Consider the following 15,202-nt stretch of genomic DNA (forward strand, 5'->3'; position numbering starts at 1 on the left):
CCTCATCCTCCTCAAACTACCCCTTAAATCTTGATCTTTTTCAGGGCTCTCTTATGGACATACTTCCTTCATACTGTGTACTCTACCTTAATCTGTTCTGATGGCCTCAACCACCATCTTTTCGCCAGTGAACCCAATATCTGTATTGCCGCATCAGTCCTTTCTCTACAGTCCAAACCCATGTAACTGCCTTCAAGATATCTCCACTTGGATATCTTACAGATGCCTCAAACTCAACGTGTCCAAACTGAATTCATCATCCCCCCAAATCAGCTCTCTGACAGCATTCCCTATCTCAGGAAATGGCAACACTCTCCACCCAGTTAATCAAGCCAGGAATCTATGATTAATCCTTAACTCATCTCAGTTCCCTCATTGCCTAAATCCAATCAATCACCAAGTTCTCTTAATTCCATTTCCTAAATCAGTGCCTTTCAAACTAATTTTACTGTAAATAAATGAAACATCCTTTGCATCACGACCCAACAAGCATGCGCGCGCGCGCACACACACACACACACACACATACACACACATACAAGTGAAACTGAAGTTCTGAAAAAAAATTTATCATCGTTATGTGCAAGCCTTTCTGATATTTTCTATTATGTTTTCTTCTGTTGTTGCTTTTTAAAATGCTAGTAACCAGTGGGTTACTGGCAAGTGTTTAACAACCAGCTCTTCTGGAGGCGAGGCAAGGAGAGCCAGATATGTAGCATTTGGCAGTTTTTGGTATAAATACTCCCACCATGGTTGAATTTAAGCCACCAACTAACAAGCCTGCAAACATCCTAAAGATACCAGCTCTCCTGACCATATATACAGCATGCAACTGCTTATGACCTACAGTTTTTGATGGACACTGGTCTAAATAGCTCTAAATCTACCAACTAATTTTCATTCCCAATGCTACCATTCTAGACCTGGCCACCACCGTTTCTGATACAACTGTTTTCCAGGTCAATCTGATCTGTTTCATATTTATTGAATACCCTTCAAAGACTTCCAGTTGTCCACACTAGGACAGAGTCTATAATTCTTACCATGGCTTAAAAAGCCACCCACAGTTTGGCACCTGCCTGCGCCTCATGCCCTCTCCCTTGATTTCAGTAAGAATGGTTTCTTCTTGAACATCTGGGAATTCACCCTTGCTTTCATGTCTTTGGACATACTGTTCCATTTGACTAGAAAGTTCTTGCCTCCCACCTTTGTTCAACTAACTGTTACTCATCCTTCGCATCACAGCTTAAATGCTACGTTATTCATTTATTCCTTCTCCTGCTATGTAACAGGCATTGTGGTAAGCACTGAGGATACAATGATATGTAGAAATAGACTCAGTCCCTCACCTCACAGAACTTAGATATGCTAGAAGGGGAGAACCATTATGCAAATGAAGATATCATTCAAATTTAAGTACTAATAAAAGGAGAGCTTAAAAAATAAAAGAGATTCATGGTTCTATAAGAATGTATAAAATCTGACCTACTCTAGCAGATCAGGGAAAACTTTCCAATGTGATGACTGGTTAGTTATAATTGTTGAGCTAAGCTATAAAATAGAAATATAACTTAATGAGTCTAAGGGGTGGATAACTAACAGCATAGGCAGAAACAGAAGCATGTGTAAATCCACATGGCAGGAAGGAACATGGTAAAATCAAGGAACCAGGAACCAAATGAAAGCCAGTGTAAGAGGAGCAAGGTAGGAGGTGGGGGTATGAGACAGGTAGAAGCCAGCTCTATGAAGGGCACTCTAGGCTTCATTAAAAATAGGGGGTCTTTGGGCTTCCCTGGTGGCGCAGTGGTTGAGAGTCCGCCTGCCGATGCAGGGGACACGGGTTCGTGCCCTGGTCCGGGAGGATCCCACATGCCGCGGAGCGGCTGGGCCCGTGAGCCATGGCCGCTGAGCCTGCGCGTCCGGAGCCTGTGCTCCGCAGCGGGAAAGGCTACAACAGTGAGAGGCCCGCGTACCGCAAAAAAAAAAAAAGGGCCTTTGAAAAAGAGCAATGGAAGGCCAATAACATGTTTGAAGCTGGCATATAATGTGTCAGGTTTCTAGTTTGAAACACTCACTCTGGTGGTTATGAGAACGAACTGGAAGGAGGCAAAAGTAAATGCAGAGACAAACTAGAAACTATTACGCTACTCTAGACAGAGGTGATCACAACACAAATTAAGATGTTGTTCATGGAGATGGGAAAAACTGACTTATTAGAGAGATGTGTGAGACGACCTTAACAAGACAAAGTAATGGACTGAATATATATGTGGTGAAAGAGATGGACACAGCAAAGATGAACCCCAGGCTTGAGTTACAAAACTGAATGAATGATAGTACCATTGAATGAAATGGAATACCAGAGGAGGACCAAGCTTGTTGGAAAAAAGCATGACTTTGGCTGTAGCTGTATGGAGTTTGAGGTACCATTATAGATGTGTAAAATGAGATCTTCTGAGGACTATTTGATCAACCGTTCTGGAACAGAGGAGAAATCTGGATTAGGACATAGATCTGTGGAATATCTGTATAGGTGGTAGACATGCAGCATTGAACATGGAAGAACTTATCAACCCAGAAGACATAATATGAGAAGAGTGTTTAAAAGCCAATCCTTAAGGAACTTCAACGTTTAATGGCTGGAGTAAAGAGTGAACTTAGAAAGGACACCAAGGAGAGCAGCCAACAAGGTAGGAAGAAAACAGGAGAAATTGAGGTCGAAGAGCTGATATGTTTCGGTGAAGCATAAGAAAAGAAGCCAGGCTGTTGGAGGAGGAGTGCAGAGTACAGACCAGGAATCAGTGAGTGTAGACTCACCGGAGAAGTTTGTCTTTGAAGAGAAGGAGACATATAGAGCAGTATTTGTGAAGTTGATGGAAACTTTTTGATTGTGTTTGAATGAGAAGCATTTGAGCATATTCATCAGCTGTGAAAAAACTGGTTTGAAAGGAAGGTGAATACACAAGAGAAAGAAAGCCTAATGGTAAGTGTAAGGTTCACAAAAAAGCAGAGAATGATCCCTGTGCCCCCATGACACTCCTACCCTTACCCTAATTCTTACTACACTTGTGTTTTCTCTGTGAGTGTCTGTATTCCTCGTTAGACTGTACTGCGTGAGAACAAGAATCACCCTTGCCTCATTTGCTTCTGTATCCCTAGTGTGCAGCACAACTCAGACAGGAGGCATTAATAAATTTCATTCTTTTTTTTTTTTTTTTGCGGTATGTGGCCCTCTCACTGCTGTGGCCTCTCCCGTTGTGGAGCACAGGCTCCGGACATGCAGGCTCAGCGGCCATGGCTCACGGGCCCAGCCGCTCCGCGGCATGTGGGATCCTCCCAGACCGGGGCACGAACCCGTGTCCCCTGCATCGGCAAGCGGACTCTCAACCACTGCGCCACCAGGGAGGCCCAATAAATTTCATTCTTAATTGCACATTCAAGTGAATGAAATTGGAGGTACACTTAATAACATAGTCAACCCCAGAAGTCTCGTAGTACCATAGCATATGCATATATAGGTATGCACATGCACACACACTATGGTTATCAATTTTTTTAGACTAAAATTTAAATTGGCATCATTACCTTAAGCATAAGCTGTTTGAGCACTAAGATGAGAAGGTCTTAGAATGAGATCGAAGTTGAAAGTCAACCAAGAACTGAGAACTCTCCACAAATAGACGAGCAAGGCCATGAGTCATTTTTGTGCAGAAAATTGAGCCCTGATTATATCAAGCAAACACATTGTGAAAGCACACAACCTGTTAGGACAGGTGGGTGCATCACTCACACCGATCCAGGTGAAACCCCACATAACAGGACTGCTATATCTGAGATGGTATGATGACTTACTAAGTCAAAACAACTTAAAAAAAAAGAAAAGAAAAGAAAACCTTCTCTTTGTTTTTGGAGACAATATTAAATGCCTCATGTAAAGAAGCAAGTCCATGCAGGAGAAAAGAAATCAGGTGTGCGTTCCTTTCCCAGCTTTGCCATTTTTAAAGACAAGTTCTTTAGTCTCAGTTTCTTTATCTGTGAAATGGGGATAATCATACTTCATAGGGTGCTTGAATAAGTTAAGGGGGATTACATACTCAGAATAGCTATCCACTTCCCTAACCTGAGAATTTTACATTTCCATTGTCAGTTCTGACCTATTCTGACTATACTCTATAAACTCTGATTTTTACCTCAGTAGAATGAGGATGACATGCTATATCTGGGATTGCTGAGAAGACTAAGTAAGATAATGTGCATGAAGGTCCTTTGTGAAATAAAAAGAACTACTTTTTTAAATTGAAGTGTAGTTGACTTACAATATATTAGTTTCAGATGTACGACATAGTGATTTGATATTTTTATAGATTATTCTCCATATAAAATTATTATAAAATAGTGGCTATAGTCCCTGTGTTGTACATTACATCCTTGTAGCTTATTTTGTACCTAGTAGTTTGTACCTCTTAATCCCCTTCGCCTATCTTGCCCCTCCCCTCACACTTCTCCCTTCTGGTAACCACTAGTTCATTCTCTGTATCTGTGAGTCTGTTTCTGTTTTATTATATTAACTCATTTGTTGTATTTTTTAGATTGCACATATAAGTGATAACATGCAGTATTTGTCTTTCTCTAATTTATTTCACTAAGCATAATTCTCTCCAGGTCCACCCATGTTGTTGCAATGGCAAAATTTCATTTTTTTTATGGCTGAGTAATTTTTCATTGTGTATATATACCACATCTTTGTCCATTCATCTGTTGATGAACACTTAAGATAGTTTTCATATCTTGGCTACTGCAAATAATGCCACTATGGACATTGGAGTGAATATATCTTTATGAATTAGTGTTTTCATTTTTTTCAGGTATAATTCCAGGAGTGGAATTGCTGGATCATATTGTAGTTCTATTTTTAATTTCTTGTGGAACTGCCATACTGTTTTCCATAGTGGCTGCACCAACTTACATTCCCACCAACGTATATTACGGTTCCCTTTTCGTTACATCTTCACCAACACTTATTATTTCTTGTCTTTTTGAGGATAGCCATTCTGACAAGTATGAGATGATATCTCATTGTGGTTTTGACTTGCATTTCCCTGATTAGTGATGTTGAGCACCTCTTCATGTGCCTGTTGGCCATCATACAAAGAACTACATAAATTAGGGAGCAGCAAACTACAGCCAGTGGGCCATATCCAGTCCGCCCACCGTCTGTTTTTTTTTGTTCTTTTATGACCCAGCTAAGAATGGTTTTTACATTATTTAATGATTGGAAAAAATCAAAAGAAGATGAATATTTCAAGACATGTGAAAATTATATGAAATTCAAATTTCAATGTCTATAAATAAAGTTTTATTGGAACACGACCATATCATTTGTTTACATACGGTCTACAGCTGCTTTTACACTGCAATGGCAGAGCTGAGAGTTGTGACAGGGACAGTAAGGCCTGCAAAACTGAGAATATTTACTAACTGGTCCTTTACAGAAAAGGTTTGCTGACAAAGGACATAGAGGAAAACCTAAAAGACACAAGGGAGCCCTGGGAAAACTGGGGGAGATGGGAGTAAGAAGTAATGTTCTGGGCACAGGAACAGATACAGCATGTTTTGTGTGCTCAAGGAAGAGCAGGAAGTCACTGTGGCTGGAGTGGAGTGAGTGAGGGGGGAGATTAGTAGGAGAAAAGTCAGAAAAGTGCCCAGCCTGCTTAGGCAGGGCCTTGAAGAACCATCTAGGGACTCTTGCTTATACTCAGTTGAGAGAGAAAAGCTACTTTGAGCAAAGTAGTGGCAAGACCTGACTTTAATTCAGATCAGCCTGGATGCTCCAATGAGAATGGGCTATAACATAAACTGTAGCAAGGAGAAAACTGAGTCAAGAAGAGATTGCAGTGGTGCCGGTGAGAGGTGATGATGGTTTGAGCCCAGATGGCAGTGGTGGCAATGGTGAGAAGTAGATATTTGGAGCATATTTGGAAAGTAGAGCCAATAGGATCTAAGGGTGGATTGATTGAATGTGGATTTTGAGAAAAAATATCAAAAATGACCCTATATTTTCTGGCTCAAGCAATTGCTGGAGTAAGGTAGTAGTCATTGATTTGAGAAGGGAAGGATGTGGGAGACATATGTTTGCTTTTGGATGACAGAGGGAGGGGGCAGATATGCAGGAATTAGGATGCAGGAATGGTGAGTACATCATGGAAACGTTAGCTTGGAGATGCATCCTCCAAGCGGAGATGTGCAGTGGACAATTGAGTATGGAACTCTGGAGATCAGGCTGGAGATATGAATTTAGGAGTCCTCTACAGATAGATGGGATGTGGCTATGGTTGTTATATCTATTCAGTATTATAAGATGATTCCATACAGACCAAAAGTGCATTGCAAACAACTTCTGAGGAATAGCGGCCTGGCATCAGAGACGTTACCAAAAGCTGCAAAGGAAAGTTTCGTTCAAGTAGAACAAAAGTAGAAAGCCAGGAACAAGTGTAAAACTATAACTAGCATTCATAGTTAGAACTACTCCTAATTTGCCTAATTGAGGAAACAGTTTACAGTGAGTCAGATTGTAATTTTATACGTTGGTTTGCAAAATCATTTACAGCTCTATGGTATTATATTTTGGGTATATTGCATATTATCTCCATAGAAATTAATAAGCCCTTTGATGGGTGCACAACACCTCCTTACAAGACAAGATTAGGACAAGATTAGGAAAATAAAACTGCCTGTAACATACAAACAAAATACGATGCATCAGAATCCTTTAGGGTAGTTCAACTTCTGTTGATTCTCACAAATGCTTCAGTTTTTTTTGGTTTTTGTTTTTAATTGTGACTAGCTTGGCTTCCTCTTTTGGTAAAAATCTTTTAGTTTGGACAATTAGTCAAGGTGACCTGGATGGGCTTAATGAGTGCCTCTCCCCTCTACAGCAGTGTTTCTCAATCTTTCTTTCATTATTGACTCCCTCCACCAAGGAAATTTTTAGATATTTTTTTCCTAATTTCCACCCCATGGAAATGTTTTATTGTCATAAAATATGCATAGCACAACATAATATTTATCACTTTAAGCATTTATAAGGGTACAACTGAGTGTCATGGAATCCATTCACGTTGTTATATAAGCATCATCACTATCTATACCCAAAATATTATCATTATCCCCAACTTAAGCTCTGTACCATATATAATCATTCCCTATTCCCCACTCCCCCCAGGCCCTGGTAACCTCTATTATACATTTCATCTCTATGAAGTATTCTTGGTATTCTAGTATCTTATATAAATAGAGTCATATAGTATTTGTCCTTCTGTGTCTGGCCTATTTCACTTAGCATTAAGTTTTCAAGGTTCATCCATGTTGTAGCATGTATCAAAATTTCGTTCCTCTTTATGGCTGAATATTATTCCATTGTATGTGTATACAACATTCTGCTCATCCGTTTATCAGCTGACAGACACCTGGGATGTTGCGGAGTATCAGAAGCAAACGGCGACTGGCATTGCTGAAGGATGTTTGTAGTAGGGGGTCTGTATTTGTTATATCAGAAGCTTTAAAATCTGACACGAGAGTAACTCCTGTCTCTGTCTCTTTTTGGATTCCACTGCAGGGTGTGTTGGGTGCATCATGTAACGGGGATGTGGGTGTACCCTTTCCTGGAACACATTGGCCCAGGAGCCAGAATCCTCTTCTTTGGGTCTACAACCATCTTAATGAACTTTTTGTACCTGCTGGGAGAAGTTCTGAACAGCTATATCTGGGATACACAGAGAAGTAAGTATTGTTTGGGGGAGCGTAAAACAAAAGAATTGCTGCCTAAAAGAGTGTGTGCAGAGACAGATGGAAAATTCCACTGTAGCACAGGATCCCTTATGAAGAGTTTCATTTTTATAACTGCTGGCAGTTACCTGAAAGGTTATTACTCACTTTGTCATATTAGCTAGTAAAACATCCAAATCTAAGACAAAAGAAGCATGTCTATAAAATTTTATAGGGAGAAATGTAGTGTTAGCAGAAAAAAAAAATTTAGGAAGTTCACTCTGATTAACAAAACACTGCCATAGCTAAAGGGACCCCGGGTGAAATAGACAAATTATTAAATGTAACCAAACAGTCTCATTAGAAATCACCCAAATCTCCACTTCTTCCATCATCCTTCGCGTGGGGGCAGCAGCTTGCAAGAGGGCTTGCCACCACTCTGCCAGAACTCTCAGCAGCACAGAATACCTCTGGCAAGTGTGATGAAGCAGCGACTGTCACATTCAAGACTTGAAGGTGGCAAAGAGGGACGGGCAGTAAAGGGTAATACTTCATTGCTCCAAAAACTCTCTTAACCTATGATTTGATTTCCCTTTTGTTTCTATTTACGGCAGAGCCTCCATCTTGGCAAGGCACGTAATCTTACCCCAGCAGTGCAAAACAAAACTTATCCAAGGTGTATGTCAGATAACATAAAAATGGGAAGGTGGAAAAAACGACAGCACAGATATGGAGTGATTTGAGTGCTGCATGAAACTACATCCAAAGGCAAGATGGTTTGGGGATTTTAGAGAGCTCTGGGTATCGCCTCGGATACAGTCACAACATTGTAGACATCACCTGCAAATGATCTGTAATTCACAAACATTGAGCACCCTACTTGGTGCCAAATACTATGCCAGGAAGTTGATCTAATTAGACAAATAAAACACAGTCATTGCATGTTATTGAATTGTACCTGTTCTGTGCCTGGATCTTCTAGGACTGGATGCATCAAGGTGTTAGCCAATGTTCAATGGCCCAGAGGAATTTGAGGGTTTCCTTTCTCAGTAACTGGCTTGATTTTAGGCAGTGGTCTATTAGAAAAAGGGTTAAATGTTTTTACCAATTCAGGCTACAGCTTGGGGGACCAGAAATTAGTCTTTTAATAATTTTCTTCTATGTTCAGTGGGAATTGTAATCTTTCTCCATTAGATAACTTATAAAAATATTTAGTTAATTTACAAAAATATTTTCAAAACAAAATACAAACTTTTCTCAGCTTCTTGGGAGAAAGGCCATATTTAAATTTAAGCTAATGTGTCCAATCTATGTTATTCAGGAAGTACTTATGACTCCTGTTTCCCCTTGGTTAGCTCGATTCCAACGTTCATTTGGCCGTTGTTCTACTACTTCTAAGAGAAGATTGCCTGAAAACCAGGAGAGAAAAGATCCAGTCTAGATTAATAGAATATTGCTTTTTAGCAGGTTTAAGTTAGACATTAAAAATGAATAGTGAAGCTAAGGTTTTCGTTGGTTTTTTTTAATGATCTGTCCAATTTAATTTGTGCCATTCTCTTAATAACGTGAGTTAAAGTTGACTAACATTTTGTAACTCATTTCAGATGTAGAGATTAATTTTATCTACATGGAACCATCTAGTTAATTCCCCAGAGGCAGATGTTTTGTGTCGAGCGCATTTTTTTTGTTTATGAGAGTGATTGCGAACTGATGGCCTCCTCCAAATTTTACCTGCCAAAAAGTTTTGTTAGGCCTACATAGGATTTTTGTTTTTGAACCAACATTTTTTTTTTTAACACAAGTCTGTTTATTTATTTATTTTTGGCTGTGTTGGGTCTTTCTGTGCGATGGCTTGCTCTAGTTGCGGCAAGCGGGGGCCACTCTTCATTGTGGTGCACGGGCCTCTCACTATCGCGGCCTCTCTTGTTGCGGAGCACAGGCTCCAGACGCGCAGACTCAGTAGTTGCGGCTCACGGGCCTAGTTGCTCCGCAGCATGTGGGATCTTCCCAGACCAGGGCTCGAACCCATGTCCCCTGCGTTAGCAGGCAGATTCTCAACCACTCCACCACCAGGGAAGCCCCCTGAACCAACATTTAAAAATTGGGAGATTTCACATAGAGGCCGGATTTCTCAGCTAATCAAGTATTTTAACATCTGGCAACACCAAGCCCACTATCCTCTTCTGGCAACAATGGATTAGAACTATCAGTTGCCCCCGTTAGATGGCTCTTTAATTTTCCCTAGTTCTCACCAGGCCATTTTGCTCCCTTACAGTGGCTTGGTTCTGTAGGTAGTTGAGTTTGAAACTGTTGATTAAAAGCAGTCGTTTCTGTATGTGCATGTGTGTGTGTGTGTATTAGAAGGAACTGATTACAATCAAGTACAGTATTACAATCCTGAGTACATTTATTACACCCCAAATAAAACCCCCCAAGGAGCAGGAATACCACATTTGAGCCCCCTTCCTTGGATCCATCTTTACAGATTTTTAATGGCTCAGTTTCCTTCCTTTGGTTATGTTGGCTTCAACTTCAAAATAAAAAATCACATTATTACAGAATCTTAGAATCAAAAATTAGATTAGAAACCATCTATGCCAATTTTTCTTTTTACTAAGAGGCAGCTGAGGCCCAGCAATAAGTGACCCACCAAAATAAGTGGTTGCAAAGTCAACACCTTCTGACTGATGTTCAATCCTCTGTTATTTCTAGTAAAACATCACCATTGGAAACCCAGACACATGAGAGCTCAGAAATTTTACTCAGAATCATGGATCTAGCTTATAAAATAACAAAACAGATCAGCCTGATAGGAACTATGAACAAAAAGCCCTTAAAATAGGCTAAATTAACAATGAAGCATTTGCTCTTTTTAAAAGAAAGTAACTCAGACTTCCCTGGTGGTGCAGTGGTTAAGAATCCGCCTGCCAATGCAGGGGACACAGGTTTGAGCCCTGGTCCAGGAAGATCCCACATGCCACGGAGCAAATAAGCCCGTGAGCCGCAACTACCGAGCCTGCACTCTAGAGCCCACGTGCCACAACTACTGAGCCCACGTGCTGCAACTACTGAAGCCCACACACCTAGAGCTCATGCTCTGCAACAAGAGAAGCCACCGCAATGAGAAGCCCACGCACCGCAATGAAGAGTAGCCCCCACTCGCCACAACTAGAGAAAGCCCGCACACAGCAACGAAGACCCAACGCAGCCAAAATAAATAAATATTTTTTAAAAAAATAAATGGAAGAAAAGAAAAGAAAGTAACTCAAGGTGGTTTTGTGGATGTTACATTGGTTTGCTAGGGAAGCTACAACAAAGGACCACTAAATAGCTTAAACAATAGAAATGTAATGTCCCACAGTTCTGGAGGCCTGAAGTCCAAAATCGGGGGGTTGGCAGGGTTGGTTGCTTCTGAGGACTGTGAGGGAGAGATCTGTCCCAGGCCTCTCTCCTTGGTTTGTAGATGACCGTCTTCATGTTTACATGGCATGCTCCCCTATACGTGAGGCTACCTCCAAATTTCCCCTTTTTGTAAAGACATCAGCCATATTTGATTAGGGCTCACCCTAATTTTAACTTGGAAAAGACCCTATCCCCAAATACAATCACATTCTGAGGTAAGAGGGGTTATGTTTGAAGAGACACAATTCAGCCCGTAACATTCTACCTCTGCCCCGCAAAATTCATGTCCTTCATTCATGCAAAGTACATTCCCAACAACCCCCAAAGTATTTCCAGCATCAACTTTTATGTCCAAAATCTCATCTTAAATATCATCAAATCAGGTATGGGTTAAGACCCAGGGTATGATTCGTCCTGAAGCAAAATTGCTCTCCAGTTGTGAACCTGTGAAACCAGACAGAAATGTATCTACTTCCAAAACCAGTGGTGGAACAGGCATAGAACATACATTCCCCTTTCCCAAAAAAAGAACCATAGGGAGAAAAGGGTCACAGTCCTCAACCAAGTTTGAAAGCCAGCAGGACAAATTCCGAGTTTAAGGCTTGAGACTAATCCTCTTCGGCTGAATGCCATACCCTCAGGTCTCAGCAGGAAGGGGGGTGTGGCCCTGCACTCTAGGCGCTGGGTGGCCGCCCTCGGGGGCCAAGGAGCAGCCAGCCGCTGAGCCACCTTCAGATTCCTTCTTCCTTTATTTCAACCTGTCTCTGTCTCTTTCAGTCCAGGCTGGCAGTGTTTCTGCTGGTACAGAATTCTCCCATGTAATTCGTGGGGTCCCACATCATCAGATGAGAGGTCCCCCACAGGTCCTCCCTGGCTTCTACCGAGACGGTCCCTTGGACCCATGATTCACATGCCTCATCTCTTTAGCACATCGTTGTGCAGACACACCCTTGGCCTTCTCTCACATTCTGAGGTCCTGGGCATCAGGACTTCAACGCATGAATTTGAGGGAGACACAGTTCAGCCTATAATTGCTGAAATATTCTGTGCTTAAGCTAAAAATTTATTCTAATTCCAGTGTGTCCGACTGCGGTGACCAGTCTTATTAAAGTCAAATTTCAGACAAGGAGAAATGCAAGTGTCCAAAAGTGAAAGGTTGGGGTGAGGGCGGAGAAAGCAGGTAAAAGAGCAGAAGGGAGAGGAGGTCGGAGCCACGCCCATGTGACAGAAACCTCCGCCTCTGTTCTCCCCCAGCCTCGCACCCAGCTCATGTCCCACACAGGCCCACGCAGGCCTCCAGGGTTCCAGCGCTGCCCTGCAGCCCCTCTCCCAGCATGGGGGAACCACACGTGACCGACTCCCTGAGGGTCAATCAGCTCTTCCTCTGCGTTCCTGAAAGAGCATCGTGCCTCAGCTTTGTGACAGGTTTCTTTCTGCTAGTGGTGTGGAAATTATACCTCTGGTTCTTCCAAATATTATTTACAGCTGTCTAATTTTTTCCCTCCACCTTAAAGCTGCCAGACTAAAGTAGGTGGGGAGCCATTTTCCCTGTCTGGGTCAATGAACACCCCCTGTTCTCCACCCCCACTTTTTAAGATTCCACTATTGCTGCCAACTCAACCGATCTGCAGGAGAACACTTAGGAGAAAAGAGACTTTGAAAAGAAAAGCAAGCAGTTATTAGCTTCTCCACAGGAGAGGGAACATGGGACGGAGCTGGGACCCAAGTCATGTGTTGCTGTTTGAACAGAATCTATGTTGTGTTTTTCCGCCTTTGCCTTGGTTACCCAACAACCAAGCCATGTCCTGCCTTCTCCCCCTCAACCCTATTCCTCCTCCCTTCAGACGTCCTTACTCTTCAATTTGAAGTTTTCCTTAACATGATTTCTGAGAAGTACTTTGGAAAAAGTGTTATAGATCTCTGCCAGTTCCTTAGTCATGAAAACCAAGCCTAAAAGACTGTCTAAGGACACCTGTTCTGAGAATGTTACCCGCGCTCCGCTGCTACCACCCTGATCACACAAACACATGGTGCTAGGAGCTGGGAGCTGGGGGAAGGCGCGGGGGTGTCTCTCCTACTCTAAGCCCTATCGTGACGACCCTCCATGTTTCATTCTACTGCTTTACCACTAGTTCTCTATGGCCTTCTCTATGTTCACCGTTTATTAATTTATTCCATAAAGCTTAATTGAACTCCTACTCTCAGACAGACACTGTGTTAGGTGCTTGGGATATAATCAGGAACAAAACAGTTAAGGGCTCTACCTTCAGAGAATTTGCAACTTATAAGAGAATACCAACAAAACCTGCAATGCAGTATCTGGGGTTCTTTTATTCCAGCAAAAGGCTCTGAGAATTTGGTGTTAGGAGAAGGGTGTTTAAGTAGAAGCAAAAGAAAAAAGAAGTGGGGAGCATTTGCCAGATCTTTAATTTATGAGAATGACTTAAATATTTTCATCTCTGGGAAAATGAAATATCACTAACTATTCATTACAGATAACAGGCAAGGTCTTACCGGTCCGGTACGTATGAGTCTTTCAGGAAGAAAAACATAGTTCTACCAGGCCTGGGTAGAACAGAGGGAGAACTTGAGTTTAAGTACACGTGGGTCTGGAAATAAATAGTTCTTGTGGCTAATAAGCTCTCTATGGGCCTTAAAAACAAAACAAAACAAATAAACAAAAAAGATTTGCTTTTGAAAATCCAGAGTCCTTGCCTTGGGAAGGGACAGGAGTAAAATAAAAATAAATGAGGGCTCTTTGAAACTCATCAGCTCCACACCTCCTGTTGCTAGAAGCTGGTTACAAGGCAGTCCGGTTGGGATTTCTGTGCAAACTCAACGAGTCAAGAACTAACTTGCGTCCCTCACTCCCAGAGGCCTTAAGAGCTGGGTGTGTCTCAGAGAAGTTATGTCCTGATTTGGGGGGAAGGGTAGGGAGGGAGGTCACTGAGGAAGTTTCTGGAGAAAGTTGTAAATGACTTTTCTTCTTAGCGAGGAGAAAAGGGATGGGCATGCAGGGTGGGTGGGGAGAAGTGTGGAGAGATGCGAGTTCTTTTAAAGCAGCTTTGGCAAACCTGCTCCTAGTTTAATCTGATGTCCAAATAAAGAACTTTGCCTGTATTTCTAGGTATGGAAGAAGAGAAAGAGAAGCCTAAATTGGAATGAGATCTAAGTCTAAACGGAAGAGCAGGATGTAGCCACCAATGAAGACTCATTACCCCCGGGCATTGGTAATGCAGGAGAGGAAGCCTGAAAGAAACCAGTGGAATCTGCCTTCACCTCCCTGCCCCAGAGAGAGGGAACACCTTTTATGCAGAAATATATATGTAAGAATAAAATACAGATATTTCCAAAATAACTTGCCCTCAGTTGTGTTTTAAAGAATTCTTTCCAAATTCATTATTGATAATAACATCTTTTTTCTTTTTTTTACTTCTTCTAATTTTTAAAACTAAAATTGGATTTTAATTTTTGCAATTGTAATTCCATTTAATCAAGGAAGAATAGAATCCTATTGTGTTTCTTGTTGAGAAATATGTGAAAGTCAAAGGAGCAGATGTGAAGCCTAGCATTCGTGTATTTATTTAGTCCTTACAGGAGGCTGAAGAATGTAAGCGTAAGCCTGGAGGAAACGAGATGGATGTTCCCTATTGCGATAATGTCACAGTTGTCTCAAACAAGGCAATATTAGTAATAATTGCATTGATTTAGTTAAAACCCTGAGTGTATTTGGATCTCATGATTTAATTTTGTGAAATATTTCCTAGATGCAAACTATAACTAATAAAGAGCAAGCAACCCCTAGCCTAATGCCTGCATGGTGCATCTCAAACCCCTAACAACACTGGTGTTTCCTTTCTTATTTTTTTTCTATTACCTGTTGAAAATGGGTTTACCGAGCCTGGTTCTTGCAATTTTTTTATTTTAAAAATATGTATCTTTTTGATAAATCCAAAAAGAATAATTTTGTTGAAAAGAAAAGCTAACTTACAAAGTCTTTGACCATAATGATTTTTAAATAATACTAATGCCAAAT

At 41.3% G+C, this 15,202-nt stretch overlaps 1 protein-coding gene across 3 annotated transcripts in view; it reads left to right on the plus strand.

The window, feature by feature from the left end:
• AIG1 (androgen induced 1) overlaps positions 1 to 14,962 on the plus strand; it is a 237,624-nt gene extending 222,662 nt beyond the window's left edge. For 2 of the 3 annotated variants that reach the window (XM_079939224.1, XM_079939222.1), the window contains 2 exons: positions 7,616 to 7,779; positions 14,294 to 14,962. In XM_079939224.1, coding sequence (XP_079795350.1) covers positions 7,616 to 7,779; positions 14,294 to 14,331 — 202 coding nt within the window. In that variant the 3' untranslated portion in view covers positions 14,332 to 14,962. Of the gene's footprint in view, positions 1 to 7,615; positions 7,780 to 8,378; positions 8,930 to 14,293 lie in introns of those variants that run through there. The other variant, XM_079939223.1, reaches the window with a different exon arrangement.
• The last annotated feature ends 240 nt before the right edge of the window (positions 14,963 to 15,202 follow it).

Source organism: Stenella coeruleoalba (genome assembly GCF_951394435.1).
Source record: "Stenella coeruleoalba genome assembly, chromosome: 12".
Taxonomy (NCBI): Eukaryota; Metazoa; Chordata; class Mammalia; order Artiodactyla; family Delphinidae; genus Stenella; species Stenella coeruleoalba.